The 17,861-nt window shown below is 40.0% G+C and overlaps 2 protein-coding genes across 15 annotated transcripts in view; both read left to right on the top strand.

Annotated features, from left to right (window-relative positions):
- LOC120818128 (protocadherin alpha-C2-like) overlaps positions 1 to 3,432 on the top strand; it is a 34,177-nt gene extending 30,745 nt beyond the window's left edge. For 4 of the 13 annotated variants that reach the window (XM_078101295.1, XM_078101300.1, XM_078101302.1 and 1 more), the window contains exons 2-3: positions 753 to 788; positions 1,775 to 3,432. In XM_078101295.1, the coding sequence (XP_077957421.1) occupies positions 753 to 764 (12 nt within the window). In that variant the 3' untranslated portion in view covers positions 765 to 788; positions 1,775 to 3,432. Of the gene's footprint in view, positions 1 to 752 lie in introns of all 13 variants that reach the window. The other 9 variants (XM_078101296.1, XM_078101301.1, XM_078101303.1 and 6 more) reach the window with 4 other exon arrangements.
- Positions 3,433 to 11,528: 8,096 nt separating this feature from the next.
- The window catches only part of LOC120817097 (protocadherin alpha-C2), a 161,443-nt gene continuing 155,110 nt past the window's right edge, over positions 11,529 to 17,861 (top strand). Inside the window, exon 1 of one of the 2 annotated variants that reach the window (XM_078101279.1) lies at positions 11,529 to 14,045. In XM_078101279.1, the coding sequence (XP_077957405.1) occupies positions 11,685 to 14,045 (2,361 nt within the window). In that variant the 5' untranslated portion in view covers positions 11,529 to 11,684. Of the gene's footprint in view, positions 14,046 to 14,846; positions 17,707 to 17,861 lie in introns of those variants that run through there. The other variant, XM_040172923.2, reaches the window with a different exon arrangement.

Below are 17,861 nucleotides of genomic sequence, written 5' to 3'. Positions count from 1 at the left end.
AATGTACTATATAACAAAGATTCCAAAAACAACAACCAAATCACTTTATCAGTGTAAAATCAATGCACAGTAGAATCAGCTAAATTGGAAACAAAAATTAACTTTTATATTGCAGATTTAATTAGATTGCAGAAATCCTCATTTTGACAAAAAAATATGAAATGCAAAAATGATACAAAGAAAAGAATATATTTCCGCCGTTTGCATCTAAACTGTTGTGGTTATTTTAGAGAGCAGCACCTTTTTTTTCTCCTTCAAAACCGTTTCAGTCAAACCATCAGGTTGTTTCCTGTTTATTAGTGGGACCGTTGTGTCTTGATTGTTTTTGTCTCTTCAAATGAAAACTCAATCAGGTACGTATCTGAAATGAAAATGCTGAACACACTGCTTCAACTTCTGTCTTCTCCCCTGGACCAATGCCATTTTATTATTTCATGTATATATGTAAACACATTTATCATCACACCATCTATCAATCTAAGATGGTAAGTATGCTGCTGTAAGAACAAACAACATTTCAGCTCAATATAAAATTGTTTAAACCCACGTTCATAGAATGGATTGTAACAAGCTGCAACATCTGTTAAGGGTCACATCAACCATGCTTATTAGTCTGTGGTATTTCTAAATGAACATTTTAATTGATGGTGCCTCGACACTCTCAATCATAGGATACATACACAAATAACCCTTCCATGTCTTGCAATAACCTGATCATTAAATTGCTTGTTTTTTTTCTCCCCGCTCTTAAGTACCCTAAATGAGGAATGTCCGCACTGCAGTTGGAGGTATGCAGGAGTCTCTCTCCCCCACCCTGGATGCCCTTTTATGAATGATTTTACACCACTTAGTGATTTTTTTTTTGTGCGCAGTGGATCCTTTGCTAAAGTATTTCGTCTTGTGTAGTATCTTTTGGAGAGAATTTGTTTTAATGCAAATGTTGAGTCAGTATAACTAATATGAGGCTGTGTAAACTCCTCATCACTCAAGTCCTCTAAAATCTGTGTATGCAATTCAACTATCGGTGGAGTAAATACTACTTTTTTGTTTTCGTGACTATGATCCTACTCAAAACCTAAAAATCTAAAGCTAATGATTGTATTGACCACAGGAGGAAAAAAACATTAGGTCATACAAATCACAATGATAACATGACGAGTCTGACAAAATAATATGAACATACTGCACAGCCTTAAGGTCAGTGATCAGTTATGAAATGTTTCCAATTCAAGGCGTTACCTTTTTCCCAATCTGACTTTTACTGTTAATGCTCAGTTCACACACACCAAGAGAAAATATTGATATGTTGTTCATTAAATCACAGTTTTTAAGAAGGTCCTGTGCATGATTAAAAAGTGTTCATCCAATACTAACCTAGTCCATCATGTCCAGACTGTGTTGTTGATGTATCACTGGGTTAGTTACTGTAAATGGATTGAATGTAAATTACTTCAGAGAATGACAATTTACTGTCTGCTGTAGTGCAAATTGTGACCTAATTCTTTGTGCAGGAGAGACGGAATCCAGTCACCCTGTTACCTAGCAACCGCTCTCCTTCACATAACATTGGAGCATGGTATTCATAGACCTGCCACCTCACCACTACATGATCAAGGATCTGCCCAATCCCTCCACCCCCTCTGTCCTCTGCCTGAAGCCCCTGTCTGTGTGACAGGCTTTGGCTGCATGAGATGTGTAATTTTGTCCAGTCATATGGCTGTCAGTGCTGTGGTTTTTTTCCAATATTTATCTAATTGTTTTGTCTCATTGGCAGGCATCCAGCAGCAGCAGCAGCAGTTCCACATAAGACCCGATCTGAAGCTGTGTCCTCGTTTGAATCTGATAGGAAAGCTTCCCGGATGACAGAAGAGACCCCTTCTCATGAATGGCCCCACATCCACCCCACTCAGTCTGACCCTTGGTTCTCACAATGTGCAGTTGTAATGCCATAACACCAAATGGACTACGGTGGCTAATTAAGGACGGAGCCCTCTCCCTTATCTTTCTTTAAGCACATGAAAAGCCAATCAACAATCTATTTTCACCGTTTAATATGCACGATAAGACTGCATGACTTCAGCGTCACTCCAAGACCATCGTACATTGAAAAAGAAATCTAGAGGAGATACTTGAAAGGTTTTGAATTTGCAAATTGAAGAAGCCTCAACAAGGACTACCAGACTGGACACAGACATGTTGAAATGCCTTTAAGAGATCGATTTCCTCTTTATACATGAAAGACATTTTGATTACATTATTAACCTCTGTGCTTTAGCTTGGCCCATAACAGCATCAATCTATAATAAACAAGTTAAATAAGTGAAACAGCACAAAAAAAGAGAGCACCGACATCTACTTCTGTGTGAAACAAAAGGAAATCTGTATTTTATAGATGTTGTAGCTTTTAGTAGTTTTGTGTTTTGTACTTGACGTTGTGCTTTATATGTAAGCTAGGGCTAAACATGAACGTGATTCAAACAGACTAAATTGAGGCCTTCAGCCATTATGTATCTGCCTTTCACTTGTTTGTGCATGGGATAATCAAGTGCTTTGATAGCTTAAGATGTTTTATGGTATTGAGCAATTCAATTTCTGTAGTTAGGCCTCTCTGTTTAAGTCATTTTCAAAACAATGATGAGAACACAATGAAGAAGTGCAACAGCATATTACTTTTCCGTGGATCAAAGGTGCAGTGTACTCTCATCCCAAATTTGCATAGTGTGCTTGAATGTTACGTTCACTTTGACATGACCAGAGAACAAGACTGGTTGATCTGAACACAAGTGCATGCTGTGAGTGGAGAGTGTCGTGAGAATGGACTGATGTCTACTCATGACTGCTGGGAAATATATCACAAACATGACCACGTACTTTCACCTTCTATATTTACAATGCCAAACTCTGAATGCTGTTTCATTTCAATGTCTTCTAATATTGTGTGAAAAGATCAAAACTCAAATACCAACTTAGTGTTAACTTTAATAACGAATACTGCTTTCAACCAATGCAAGCTGTGCTCATCTGTAATAATGACTACTGTATGTATCTGCAAATTCAACACAAAGAGGAATACAAATAAGGCTAATGTACAGTATAGAGTAGCATGCATTGGTTTCTATAAATATGCCTTTATTTGTCAATAACACAAAAACATTGGAACTCCTGGGCCGTCAGACGTATGGGCCACGAGAATGATCAGACATCATGGAGTCAAACTCTTTAGCACAGCTCACATTGCATTACTTATATAACGTCTTTTACAGTAATCTTTTACGGTCAAATGTATACATGAAGTGCTGTTGTACAGTGGTACTTTTATCGTGCAATCTATAGTTCGGTGTATTAAGTGAGCTTATTGTATTCTACGTCTGTATGATCTATTAACTACAAAGACAAATTAATACATTAAACTCAATGATTGAACTCGTGAAACTCGTGAGTTTTGCCGACAATATACTGCTGCGTTATTTTAAAAATACTTTTACTTTCCGGTTCACAAAGGCAGGTAATCCGTCAACAAATATAGAATTTACATTTCTGATGAGAACAGGTCAAAGCAATGCAGTTAATTTGAATTTAAATGTTTGCTGATATAAAGGAGTTAAAGTCAACTGGTCAGCTGTAGAAGATTGAGTTCTGACAGAATCGTCTGCTGGTGTCAAATATAAAAATATTGAAATGTCAAACATTTCACCTTGCAAAATGTTTTTTTGTTTATACCAAAGGACGAGTTTTTGTATGGGTCTGTATCAGGTTTTAACCGATAATGTTCCATACCATTTTAATTTGTTACTCCATCATCAGAGAATGTGATAAATTGCAGTTTTCAAACTATCAGAGTATAATTTCAACCTTAGAAAGAGAGCCAATTCTTGCACACAGAACTGGCAGAATGCAAATAATGTTTTGGTCTCTGTCCCGTGTTCTCCGCACAGAAAGGGCAACCCGGCATACATACAACATTACTCAGGATTCCTCATTTGTTTGTTTATTTTGTTCAAAAGGGAACCAGGTAATAAACCTGGAATAATAACAAATGCAACGTTTCAATTTCCATGTGCATAGTACAACCAACACAGCTCCCCAGTTCTTTATCTCAATAACATTATTCAAAATACAAATAAACATTATTAATATACTATAATAACAATAATAATAATCCACCATCATCATAGTTTCATTATTTGCATGTACATTCAAACATTATGCGCCACATTCACAATGCATGCAGTCTTTCCTTAGCAGGAAACTACCGCTGGAAACTACAACTCCCAGAATGCCCCACGGCAAACCAGGAAGTACCTACGTTACATATCAGTCCGCGTTTCATACTTTAAACATATAAAGCTAAAGAAAGTAAACACAGCAGCAACATATTATGGCAACATCAGACAACATGAAGCGTACATCATAAAGTAGACAAGAAAACATTGGACATTAAGAGAGCTTACCAAGTGGCTGCACACGGGGTTGAAAGTAATTACAAACTAAGTGAATCTCGCGCTTCCTTACACGTAGTAAACACCGGTCACATGTCCTCACAGCACACTCCTCTCTTAAAGGGGCACTACACTATTGCGCTGCTAAACCTCAGAGTTTCTCCATAAGTGTTACTGGCATTTATATGTATAGCTCTGGCAGGTAAACATTTGATCACACATGTAAATAAGAAATAACAAAACTTCACAAATTACAAAACTCCACAGAAAACACAACAGTCTCTTAATTCTTGAGTGACAGGCCCTCCTGACTATGCTCCTTGGTAGCAGTTCTGTCTTCAAAATAGAAAATTATAATCACTAATCACGACTGGACTGGAGTTTTAAAGTTTTGCCTCAACTGTCCATGATGTCCTTTGAAATTACCATGGAATAGTTGTTTTTTTGTTTTCATCATTACTATTACTGAAACAGTCTTGATATGGCAACCAAATCTGAGCAATGACCTGAAATATTGTGTGTGTACGCATGTTTACAAGACTGTTTCCGCAACAATCTTTCTTAATTCTGGACTTTTCTACAAACAATGTAAGTATTGACCTTTCAAATGAAACGTTCAGTGTTTCATGATACATTTTATTACACATAAAGGGTAAAGACAAATGAGAATCTATAACATACTAACAGTAATAGTAATAATGTAATATTCAGCAATGTTTTACTGACGTGCATTGTTGAAAGGCTGCATCCTAAAATACTGAATTCAAAGGGCAGGATGATATTGACACAAAACCTCCCAGAGAAGTTCAATGATTATTCCAGGTTAGCATGTGAATAGATCGAACGGACTCTATGCAAGCTGAAAATTCAGTTTTTACTTCCACCTAACAATTAAAGGCATTGCAGTAGCATCGCAGTTATCGCAGTTAAGTGCAGCAAACCTGCAAAAATGCCTGAATTGATGAGAGTGTCTGAAATAAATAGCAAACACTTAAAACAATTGTCAGTAAAATTCAGCCCACAGATGCTGTATGATAATGATTCACCGGGCATTCAAATAATCATAGTTGTCACGGTTTGGGTTTGTTTCCTGTTTTATTTTGTAGTTTTCTGCCTCTTGTGTCCCTGTAACTTCACTTCCTGCCTTGTCCTGTCATCCCCTGTGATTGTCTGATTTTTTCCACCTGTGTCCAATCACCTGCACCTTCCCAGTGTATTTAAGCCATGTGTGTCTCTTGTCCCTTGTCGCGGCATTGTTGAATGTCAGATGTAGTGTCTGCATGTTTGTGGAGCCTGTGGTGTTTCGTTCCTGGTCCCTGCCTGCATTTTTGCCCCTTGGCATTTTTTTGTCTTTGAAATTTTGACCATTAAAGTCTTTTTGTTGTTTTCCCAAAACAATAACATTCTCCATATTCTACACTTTCTTGATTATTTACAGAATGATGAACCTGATAAGCATGCTTGGCCTGCCTGCCCTTCAAAAAACAGACTGAGAACAAGTCTGCTGCTGTACCGGTCGAAAGTATTATGTCTAACAAATTTACAAATAATTATCTCTTTTCATTACTCAAATTCAATTTTAGGCATGTGACCTAGTGAAGATTAGAAGACTCTGCATACAAAGTTTTGAAATGTTCAAAAAAGCGTATTCCGTCTTTAATAGTTGTTTTTTATCACCCTACTGCTAGTCCTTTTTCAAACGCAGCAGGAAAACGTGAAAAATACGTGTGTCTAAAAACAGGAGGGAGAGGCATGGCAATACATAAAGGTTCTGTCTGGACTGTCTTCACTGATCAAAGTCAGCACAATCCACGCACCGTGAGGACATCGGGGCCAGCTTTACCCTAAAAAAACTCAACTGACACTCTAAATAGTCAAATGAATAGCGCTGGAGGCTACATGTTCTATTTGGTGCAGATATGAATTAATAAAACGATTATAGGCAGCTTTTGTTAAGTGTTAACTCAGTTTATTTTGTTTTCCAGAAAGGGTGTGTGCAAGTCTCTGCATTTGCATGTGCACACACACATGACATCTCCCCAGAGAGATGAGATCATGTAATGATCTTTATGAAAGCAGGATGAGTTATTTTCAGAAATGAATCCACTACCCTTACATTTTAGAAGCACTTAAGAGGCGTTTGTCATTGCAATGTTTAACTAAAAGGTTTTTTTATGGGGTCTAAGTTCAGATAATCTTATTTGTTTAAACCGTGTGGCAGCTTGAGATCAGATACATTTTCAGTCTTGTCGGCTCTTTACCCTGAGAGGAGACTCTCACGGTGTCTGCTGCTGGAGTCCACTGGCAGACTAGATCACTGATACACGTTTTTTCATAGCACCAATAAGGAACAAAGCAGAGCCACCACCAGCGGTCACTAGTACACTAACCCAGCGACCCCCAACCACCAGACCCTTCACCGGTATTGGTCTGACGGTCCTATACACTGGTACTGGAACCCAGGACATGAAACCAGTCCGTGAGGGAAAAAAGGTTGGGTACCGCTGCACGAATGCATATCCTACAGCCCGGATGTGATTTCTGTACAATGTAAAACTGGCTAACTGTCTAATTATAATTATTGCATAATTTGGAATACTGAAGAAAAACATGATTTTAAGAGTAATATTTCCTACAGTCTGGGTTGTTTTACATTGTTGCATTCATTACAAAATTATTATTTTGAGTAATAGTGCTAAGAGAGATATGTTTTAGCTAATGCACAGCATCAGGGGATGGGGAAACGAGGCACTCTCTTTGTCTGCAGCTTTCGCACAGATCCTGCATCCCTCCCCCTCTGCTTCCTTCCTTCCTCGGCGCTGCTTGCTTTCAGCACTATGGACAGTTACCAGCCCTTTGGTGCTGCGTTGCCGTGGCAACTGGCTGTCTTTTCGCCGGAGGTCGCGGCGAGCTCTGAAGCTGCCTGTAATTTATTATTCTGACATGGCGCCACTCCCTCTGCGACCCCCCCCCCCTCCTCCTCCGCACACACAACCCAGCCCTGTTTTAAAGTCACAATGCAGCAACCGCAGAAAGCAGACGTCAGATTATCGTTCTCTGTTAAATATTACCGATTAATCAGCCTACCAAGGCCTGGTCATAACACCAATGAGGTTCATAGAAACATGCTTGTACCCCAAAGCAGCATGGTGAAAATGACGGCAGAAGAAAGAGGGAGAAGGTGTCGCACAATGCGACAGTGCTCGTGCACTTGGCCTAATTCCAAACCAGTAGCTCCCGTAGAATGTTGAATGTGGTGCGGATTTTTTTTCCTTTGATTTCGTATACCCCCCTAAAGTTCCTTGCAACCGTTAGTGTGATTATAATCTGAAATCTTCTATCATGGTTTATTCTGCGCAGACCCACTGCGGCAGAATGGAGCACCATTTGGAGAAGATACACATGTGGGCTCGTCATAGTTGCATCTGCAGGTTCAATCCATGAGATGTCACTGCTCACCTCTTCATAGGATAACGATAGTGGGAGTGTGCTGCAGATCATATTTACACAGAGATAATGAATGTGAGAACTTTTACTTTCCCAATAGACAGAAATACCTTCTTCTCACTGTCTTGAATGATGACCTAATTCTTTAAAAGATATTTCATGGATTATTTAAGCGTTCAAGTGGTACATTTTCAATGAATTAATTGTACGTATTTGCTTGCTATATATCTGAGCTGAAAATATGAATACATTGTCCTTTCAACATTAATGCGACCCGTGCCCTTTTTGAAAAGAAGTCAGTCAAGTGACTGATTTTTGTTGCTGCTCCAATATGGAGATATTACCTTTTTGAAAATACACTTATGGGACTTTTGCATTTGAGAAATCTCTAAATTTGTACAGTAAAAATATTTCATTTCTGTATCATTGTCAGAGAGGTCTTTAACACATGTACTTCGTTGTTGCAATCATGCAATTTGACATGGAAATGCTGCTATATTTGTTAGGATAGTGATGACCTTCCGGACATGTTACCCCTTCACGGGGAACAGGGATCGCAGAAGATGGTGTGGCCTCTCCTCATTCACTCTACCTTAAGGCTAAAACTACTGCCATCATTTTGGATGGAACTGCCATGTGCCTATAATCTTTGGGCTTTGTTTACACCCTGAATATGGAGTACCCTCAGCAGCTGAGGAACACCTTTGAGTTTATTAAGTGCTTCTCTCACTTGGACCAAAGTCCTCAAAAACCTGCAGTGAGGGACAGTCTTCATGATGTGCATGGTCTGTGACATGCTGGGTCAGACCCAAGAACTTACTCGTTATGGAAAATATATTATTTTTGGTCCTGTCCAGTTGACTATTGCTTTTGTTTATTGTTACAGTCCAAAGAGATCTTCAAAATGCATTTCACCATTTCATGATGCAAGGCATTCTCATACTGTGGGTAATGGCACGTTATTTTTAATTTAAGACTTTCTTTGTAAAAATTCCGTTCATTTTCGTATGTGAATACTGTGACCACCTGGCATGATACCGGTCTGGTCTTTATGTTTGAGTTCTGTTGTTTTGTGTTTACTGCCACATACTGATACTTCCACATTGCATTGTTTGATTGCTTTTGCTAACAATTAATTGTTTCCTCTTAGCTCACTCGTTGGTCTCCCTGCAGCAGCCAGGCTGTGACAAAAAAGACCAAATTAGCATTTTTTAAATTCTTTATTATGTGAGAAATACTGTTCAATAGCAAATGTTTATGAATTTGAGGTATATTCCTTTAGTTATTTATACTCAATGAATTTGAAATATTTGTAAGTGTTGAGTCACTTCTTTTCAAGTAAACAAACTCAACATATTTGACCAACTTAAAACAATGACAACGCAAACTAATAAACATTGATTTTGGTAAACATAAAATGATGTGGTTTGTTAGGGATTTAAGCCAGAAGTGCACCCCTAGTCAGGACATTATAGTACGTGTAATAATGTTTAGTGTTAGAATTATAGTTTGTGTGTTATTAGATATTAGTTATTACATTAACATGTTAGATGAAGTGAATGCAATTTCAATCAAACACAATTCATAGTCATTTAAATCATATAAACACTGTACACATTAACATTCTGTCACAATGTGATGTTAAAACCTGGGGACGGATGCCAATTGCTGTTCTTTATGGATTTCTCCCAATTTTATCCCCAAAGAGGGTTTTTTGGGAGTTTTTTCTCCTGTCAGGTAATAAAATGAACAACTTAATGCGAGGCAGCCGACTGAGGCAAATGTCTTGAGAATTGAACCACATGAACTGTTTTAGATCTTATGATGAAGTGTGATGAACGGTGATCATTAATGATGGGTTGTTGTAATCAAAGTGTACTAGTTATAAGATGAAGACTTAAACGATGTATGCTTTGTTAAATTCACTCATTGAGGCATAAAGCCAACTGTATCTACATTGAGTGCATTGGAATGTGAGGGACAGCTAGTACAGTGAGGTTTCAGGTTACAGCTGCAGCATCACACCTCGACGTGAAGGGGACAATGGAGGAGGTGACCCTTTGGAGAAGAAGCCAATGACATTCAAATGCACCAAGGAAGACACACCTCAAGAGTTTTCAAAGGACCATGGCGGGGAAAAGACTGTTAGAACTTCTCCTGCAGCCGCGTTGATAAGTCACTTTAGACTTGCTCAGAGGATTCTCTATTTCGCGAAATATTCCACTGTTCGCTTAGTATTTCACTTTGTAATTGTAATCCCTATTACGTTGTTCAGTTATTAAATAACTTTTGATTTTTGAATTTAAACGAATTGACTCATTCGTGTCCTCGTTTCCGGCCGGGACGAGAACAAAGGATTGAGTCCTCCCTCGAGAGCCTTCCGAAACCTTAACAGGTTGTCTAGTTATTTTTTAAATTCGGTGAACTATTTCCAGTGGTTTGAAAACTAAAATTTGAAGTTATAATAATTAAAGAAAATGTAGTGTTAACTGTTAATATTGTAGTTGAGACAAATGATCACTTTAATTTAACAGTTATCAAAAGGTACAAGTAGCAAGTCATCCAACCTTTGACGTTCTGAAAAATGTTGATATTTAAGTTAATCAACTCGAGGTTTTTTGAGATTAAGAAAATGTGTGAGGACAAAACTTTAGAAATAAACTTTGCCTTACAACTTTTCTCTGTTGTTGTTTCAACAGCTCACAGTTTGTGGTAATTTTGTAAAATGTTAAGGTGATTGGTTTTCTGATTATTTTGTGAATGGTTGGACTTTTTCTTATAACTCAGATCTTTAAGTTGTCTGAACTGACTACTCATTGTCAACTATACTCAAGTAATGTTTACTGCAGTTACATGAGTTTCCTAAACATATTTTTTAACAAATTAAAATGAATAAGCTTCTTTACATAGATATTTTAAGGCATTTTTTTTCAAGTAGTCAACTTTATACATTTTTCAGTGTGCAGAGATAATGTAACTTAACTTTCTTAGTAAATAGTGGGGCTATTTTTCAAATCCGTGAGAAAAATTAAAAGATGCACAGCGCTGTCAGACATTACTCCCTCACTCCACCTAATCAGTTCACTCTGTACCTGCTGGTTACATTCACCTTGTCAGCCCAATCGCACTAACCTGTCTCCCTACTCACCCCCTTCAGTATGGAAACCCCAGTCGCACCAACTCGCTGTCAGATCTCTCCGCATTCATGACAGACCTTCCAGCACTTCCTTTAGGACTGATTTCCCGTTGCTGACCCTGCATCTGGCTCCGTACCTCACTCGTTACACACTGTTGATATCAATTATGCATAATGACAGCCTATGTGGGGGAAATATACATTGATGTTACAACAGATCATGAAAAAATAAATAAAGTGCCTGTTGAAATAATAAATTGTTTTTCTTGGAACCGCTATACGACCCAACATTAAACACCTACTGCATCGTCCGAGAGCGTCAGCCCGAATGCAGATGTTCTGAAGAATTTCAGCAAGATTACATACAGGTTACTCCGGAGGAAAACGTATCATCGCGACCGCACCATTGCTACGGTGACAATGGGTGGTGCTGTTACACTACATGTCTGCGCGGTGGCTGGGTGTGTGAGGGGGGCTTATTTTATCAAGTAGGCTACATTCAGTGACAACCCAAAGATACCGATTCAGAGACCGGGCTAAAACGGAATCATGATGGAGGCAGAACCAGAGCTTCATCGTTAACGATCCACGAGAGGAAAACGAAACATACCGCAACGTTTTTTTGAGTGATTAAACCTTCGCTGCAAAGACTTTCTTGTAAAATGGCGTTAAGGAAAATCAAGGAACAATGGCTGGATGCGTGGATTTATGTTTCTCTGCCCCTGCTGATTGTGACTAATTTGGAAGGAATATCTGCTCAAATACGGTATTCCATTCAGGAAGAATTGAAAATAGGCACTGCCGTTGGAAATATGGCAAAAGACCTCGGATTAGATGTTGGGAGACTCGCGGATAGGAATCTGCGTGTTGTGTCAGGAACAAAGCAGGAACTGTTTAAGCTAAATACGGGAGATGGAGTTTTATTAGTGAACCAGAGAATAAATCGAGAGGACCTGTGTGTAAAAACGGTTCCATGCGTCACAAATTTGAAAGCCGTTGTAGAAAATCCCCTCGAGATGCACCAAATAACTGTGGAAATACTCGATGTAAATGACAATTCTCCGAAATTTCCTGATGATAACTACACGTTGGAGGTGCTGGAGTCCGCCGTAGTTGGATCTCGATTTCAAATGGAAGGAGCACACGACATGGATGTTGGTTTGAATGCCTTGCAGTCATATAAGCTCAACCACAACCAGTATTTTCGCCTCGAAACTGAAGAATTTGGGGAGGATGGAAAGGTTCCTTTCTTAATCTTACAGCGACCGTTGGATAGAGAACACGCTGCTCAACACCACCTACTCTTAACAGCTAATGATGGGGGTAAACCTTTAAAATCTGGTACTATTAATGTCACTGTTATTGTGTCTGATATAAATGACAACTCACCAGTGTGTGATAAACAGAAATACACCGTAACAATAAAGGAAAACGTACCGACAGGAACATTCCTGCTGACAGTAAACGCGTCTGACCCAGACGAAGGGGTTAACGGTGAAATCGAATATTCTTTACGGAGTAAACCCGGAAGACTCTCATCTGAACCGTTTGACCTGAATAGCAGAACTGGGAAAATAACGGTGAAAGGAGGTCTTGATTACGAAGCAAAGCAAGTCTATGAGATTAAGATACTGGCTGCAGACAAAGGTGCAGTGTCCCTCTCCACACACTGCAACGTGGTTGTTAAGGTGGAAGACGTGAACGACAATAAACCCGAAATAGAGATCACGTCCCTTTCGAGTCGCATTCCAGAGGATGCACCTCCTGGCACGGTGGTGGCGTTGATGGGTGTGACGGACCTTGACTCGGGTGTGAACGGACAGGTGGCATGCAGTGTGCCTGCACATCTGCCTTTTGACTTAAAGCCGTCCCCGGATGGACAGTCATTCTCTTTGGTCACCAAGGACTACCTAGACAAAGAGACAATGCATATGTATGAAATCACAATAACAGCTAAGGATTTAGGAAATCCAGCGCTGTCATCAACCAAGGTGATACAGGTAAATGTGTTGGATGTTAATGATAATTCTCCCTTGTTCACTGAAAGCCCTTATACTTTTTATGTACCTGAAAACAATAAGGCTGGGATGTCAATATTTTCAGTAAGAGCAGAAGATGTCGATGGAGGCGAAAATGCTGCAGTCATGTATTCTCTCGACCGCAAGAGTTCGTCACCCACCATTACATCATTTTTAAATATCAATGAAGCCAATGGCACAATTTTAGCTCTAAAAGGTTTTGACTTTGAAACCCTGAAAACGTTCCAGTTCCAAGTTATCGCCACAGATTCTGGCACTCCATCACTGAGCAGCAACGTCACGGTGCACGTGTTCATTCTGGATCAGAACGACAACGCTCCGATCATCTTGTATCCTCTCAGCTCTAACGGTTCTGCTGAAGGTGTGGAGGAGATTCCCCGCAATGTGAACGCAGGACACTTGGTGACTAAAGTCAGAGCCTATGACGCTGATATAGGATATAACGGCTGGTTACTGTTTTCACTGCAGGAAGTTACTGACCACAGTCTCTTTGGGTTGGACCGCTATACAGGACAGATCAGAACACTTCGCTCGTTCACAGAGACGGACGATGCTGAGCATAAACTGGTCATACTGGTGAAAGACAACGGGAACGTTTCACTCTCAGCAACAGCTACTGTGATTGTCAAAGTTGTGGAGCCCAAAGAGGCTTTTGCTGCTTCGGATGTTAAAAGTGCAACAAATGACGAGGAGGAGAATAACGTGACTTTTTACCTGATGATAACTTTGGGCTCAGTTTCAACACTTTTTCTCATCAGTATCATCGTGCTGATTGCAATGCAGTGCTCTAAATCCACAGAGTATACTTCTAAATATCTACAAGAGACCAATTATGACGGGACACTTTGTCACAGCATCCAGTACAGATCTGGAGAGAAGCGCTACATGTTAGTTGGACCCAGAATGAGTATAGGATCTACCATCGTCCCGGGAAGCCATGCGAATACACTGATGCTCCCTGACAGGAGATCAGCTACTGCGGAGGTAAGATATATGTAACTGCAACCTTGTTTTAATTGTACAATGATTTTATACACTTATATCTCTTTTTCTCATTTAATCATTTAATTATTTTTTTCAATTGTCTTTTCGTTTGAGTTGTCGAATTTATTGAGATGTTTACTTTTGCAGGTGAGGTTTTATTTTTCGCTGTCTAGTGGTGCGTCTTATAATTGTCGGCAGGTGCGTCTGTCGTAATTATCTGCAGGTGCGCTGCATCTCCCCTTTAAAAGCCCAGTGTTGTAGATCGACAGGAGGTTGGTGCAGCATGAAGAGAGGTGGACAGATGCATTTTATGGTCAAGTCTTTTAAACGGGTGTTGACCCTATGAGTTTTACAAATCCTTCCGCCATTTGGCCTTTTAATCGGTAAGCGCCTCGTCGTCGCGACGAATTGCACTAGTTGTTGCAATAACTATCCCCGTTTTGGCCTTATTTGGGTTCCAATTTTAATTTGTCTTGTTTCTAAGTAAAGGTGCATCTCTTTTAACGGGATAACGTTTACATTCCGTCTTTTATGTTGAGGTTGACTGTTTTTAACTTGTGTAATAAATTCTCTTGCTTTTAAACACATCGGGTTTGTCGCACGCACACACCACCTCGCCACTTTAGCATGTTTTTAGCGTCATTCTTTGTCACAACATTGCTTGGACATAGCCAGGATGAAGAAGTAGACACCTGTTTTGTGGTGGCGTGAATTTGTGATCTGTGGTTCTGAAATATTTTTTTTTTTTCTTTTTAATAAATGATTCTCGAACAAATGCAAAAAAGGCTTCCAACCTTTTTTTTTTTTTAAATTTAAACTTTTTATTCAACAAAATTGAGCCGTTTTCAGGTTTAAAATATACATCTAAACGCGTGTCCCTCGCTTGTCATGGCACTGAGAAACATGCCATGGATGAGGAAGACCGACGCATCCACGTGAAGGGAGATTTTACAGTAGTTGATCACTTGTTCTACGTTCTCTATTAATCGCAGCATACTGTCAGGCACGCTTTGCAATCTATGTTAAGTGCGAAGTATTTGGGATTTCGTTGTTGTTGCTCAATGGTCACATGGTGTCAGTGTCACCTAAATAGTTGCTGTGTGGCTAATTCGGTAGAGGCCCTGCCCATCTCTGGATCATATCTTATGGAGGAAGTACGCTGACGGAGTACACATCGGTGTTGGTCAAGTAATATGAACAGCGGTATATTTTGTTAACGAAAATAGAGGATCTTAAAATGGATTTTATTGGTTTGCTTCGTTGAGCAATTGTTTCAATAAATTACCCATACGATTTTTTTTGCTTCACAATGGGAGATCGAAGACAAAGGCGCCGAGTGAGCGGCTGGTGGGTTGCCGGGATTTTGTTGCAGTGGTGCGGGGAAAATGTTTTTGCTCAGCTTCGATACTCCGTTCCAGAGGAAATACAAGTCGGATCCCCTGTCGGAAATGTTGCCAAGGATTTGGGGCTTGACATCAGCACTTTGACGGGGAGACGGTTTCGTATTGTGTCGGGCCCCAACCATGCTCTGTTTCACTTGAATCAAAACAACGGAGTGTTGTCTATTGGAAATATCGTGGACCGCGAAGAGCTCTGTGATGGAATTAAGGTTTGTTTGATAAACCTGAAAATTGTTGTTGAAAGCCCACTGGAAATACATTACGTTGGCGTTGAAATATTGGATGTTAATGACCATTCTCCGGTTTTTCCCGAAAGCGAGCAGCAACTGGAAATAGCAGAGCATACTCCTCCAGGTACTCGTTTCCAAATTCATGCAGCTAGAGACCCTGATATAGGTCCACAGTCCGTTCAATTGTATAAGTTGAACCCAAATGATCTTTTCGATACTGAAATCAGAGACAGCGAGGAGGACAAAATACCATTTTTAGTGCTGAAAAGGCCCTTAGACAGAGAGCAAAAGTCAGAGCACCATTTAGTGTTAATGGCTCTTGATGGAGGAAGTCCGTCAAAATCTGGGAGCCTTAATTTGACTATAACTGTGCTGGATGCAAATGATAACCGCCCCGTGTTCAGCAGAGACATTTACACTGTTTCATTAGATGAAAATTCCCCAATAGGAACTCCTGTAATACAATTAAACGCAACAGATTTGGACGAAGGTTTGAACAGTGAAATTGAATACACATTTGGAAAAACACAGAAGAAAAAGGTGCAGGACACATTCGAATTAGACAGCCTCACGGGTGAGATTCGAGTGAAAGGAAAAGTGGACTTTGAGGAAATTGAGATTTATAGATTGGATCTGCAGGCATCTGATAAAGGCCATCCACCTTGGACAGCCGAAAGTAGAGTTGTGATAAAAATAAAAGATTTGAATGATAACCAGCCAGAAATTGAAGTAACATCATTGTCCAAAGTCGTCCCAGAAGATTCAAAACCTGGCACAGTTATATCCCTTATTAGTGTAATGGACAAAGACTCTGGATTAAATGGGAAAGTGATTTGTAAAATATTGGACGATGTCCCGTTCGACTTGACACCATCCATTGAGGAAAACATGTACTCACTTGTCACAAAGGGGCATTTGGACAGAGAAAGTGTATCCCATTATGATATCACAATAACAGCTAATGACTGTGGTGATCCTTCTCTCTCCATCGTAAAATCCTTGAGCGTTGAGGTGTCAGATGTAAATGACAATAGACCAGTGTTTAGTCAGAATCCAGTTGAACTGTATTTGGTAGAAAACAATTACCCGGGCGAATCAATAATTTCCGTCAGTGCTGCTGATAGCGATCTGAATGAAAATGCAGCAATCGCATACCACATTGTGAGAAGCAGTGGGGTACATCGTGAAGTGACATCTTTCCTGAATGTAAATTCAGAATACGGACGTATTACCGCACTAAAAAGTTTTGACTTTGAAACCCAGAAAACGTTCCAGTTCCAAGTTGTCGCCACAGATTCTGGGACTCCGTCTCTGAGCAGCAACGTCACGGTGCACGTGTTCATTCTGGATCAGAACGACAACGCTCCCATCATCTTGTATCCTCTCAGCTCTAACGGTTCTGCTGAAGGTGTGGAGGAGATTCCCCGCAATGTGAACGCAGGACACTTGGTGACTAAAGTCAGAGCCTATGACGCTGATATAGGATATAACGGCTGGTTACTGTTTTCACTGCAGGAAGTTACTGACCACAGTCTCTTTGGGTTGGACCGCTATACAGGACAGATCAGAACACTTCGCTCGTTGACAGAGACGGACGAGGCTGAGCATAAACTGGTCATACTGGTGAAAGACAACGGGAACGTTTCACTCTCAGCAACAGCTACTGTGATTGTCAAAGTTGTGGAGGCCAAAGAGGCTTTTGCAGCTTCGGATGTTAAAAGTGCAACAAATGACGAGAAGGATAATAACGTGACTTTTTACCTGATGATAACTTTGGGCTCAGTTTCAACGCTTTTTCTCATCAGTATCATCGTGCTGATTGCAATGCAGTGCTCTAAATCCACAGAGTATACTTCTAAATATCTACAAGAGACCAATTATGACGGAACACTGTGTCACAGCATCCAGTACAGATCTGGAGAGAAACGCTACATGTTAGTTGGACCCAGAATGAGTATAGGATCTACTATAGTCCCGGGGAGCCATGCAAACACACTGATGCTCCCTGACAGGAGACAGGCCCCTGGAGAGGTAAGATCTTAAAAGTATTCCCTACAAATGCAGCTCTTTCCTTGGTTGCGACCGCTCTCCAAGGTGCTGAAACATGTCAATATATATATTTCACTTCGTCACTTCGTTGTTGTTGACTTTTGCCGTTGCTGAGATTTTGTGAAATTCTTACAAGT

This window comes from Gasterosteus aculeatus, chromosome 4 (genome assembly GCF_964276395.1).
Source record: "Gasterosteus aculeatus chromosome 4, fGasAcu3.hap1.1, whole genome shotgun sequence".
Taxonomy (NCBI): domain Eukaryota; kingdom Metazoa; phylum Chordata; class Actinopteri; order Perciformes; family Gasterosteidae; genus Gasterosteus; species Gasterosteus aculeatus.
Note: the sequence above shows the minus strand (reverse complement) of the source record. Positions and strands in the feature narration are given on the sequence as shown.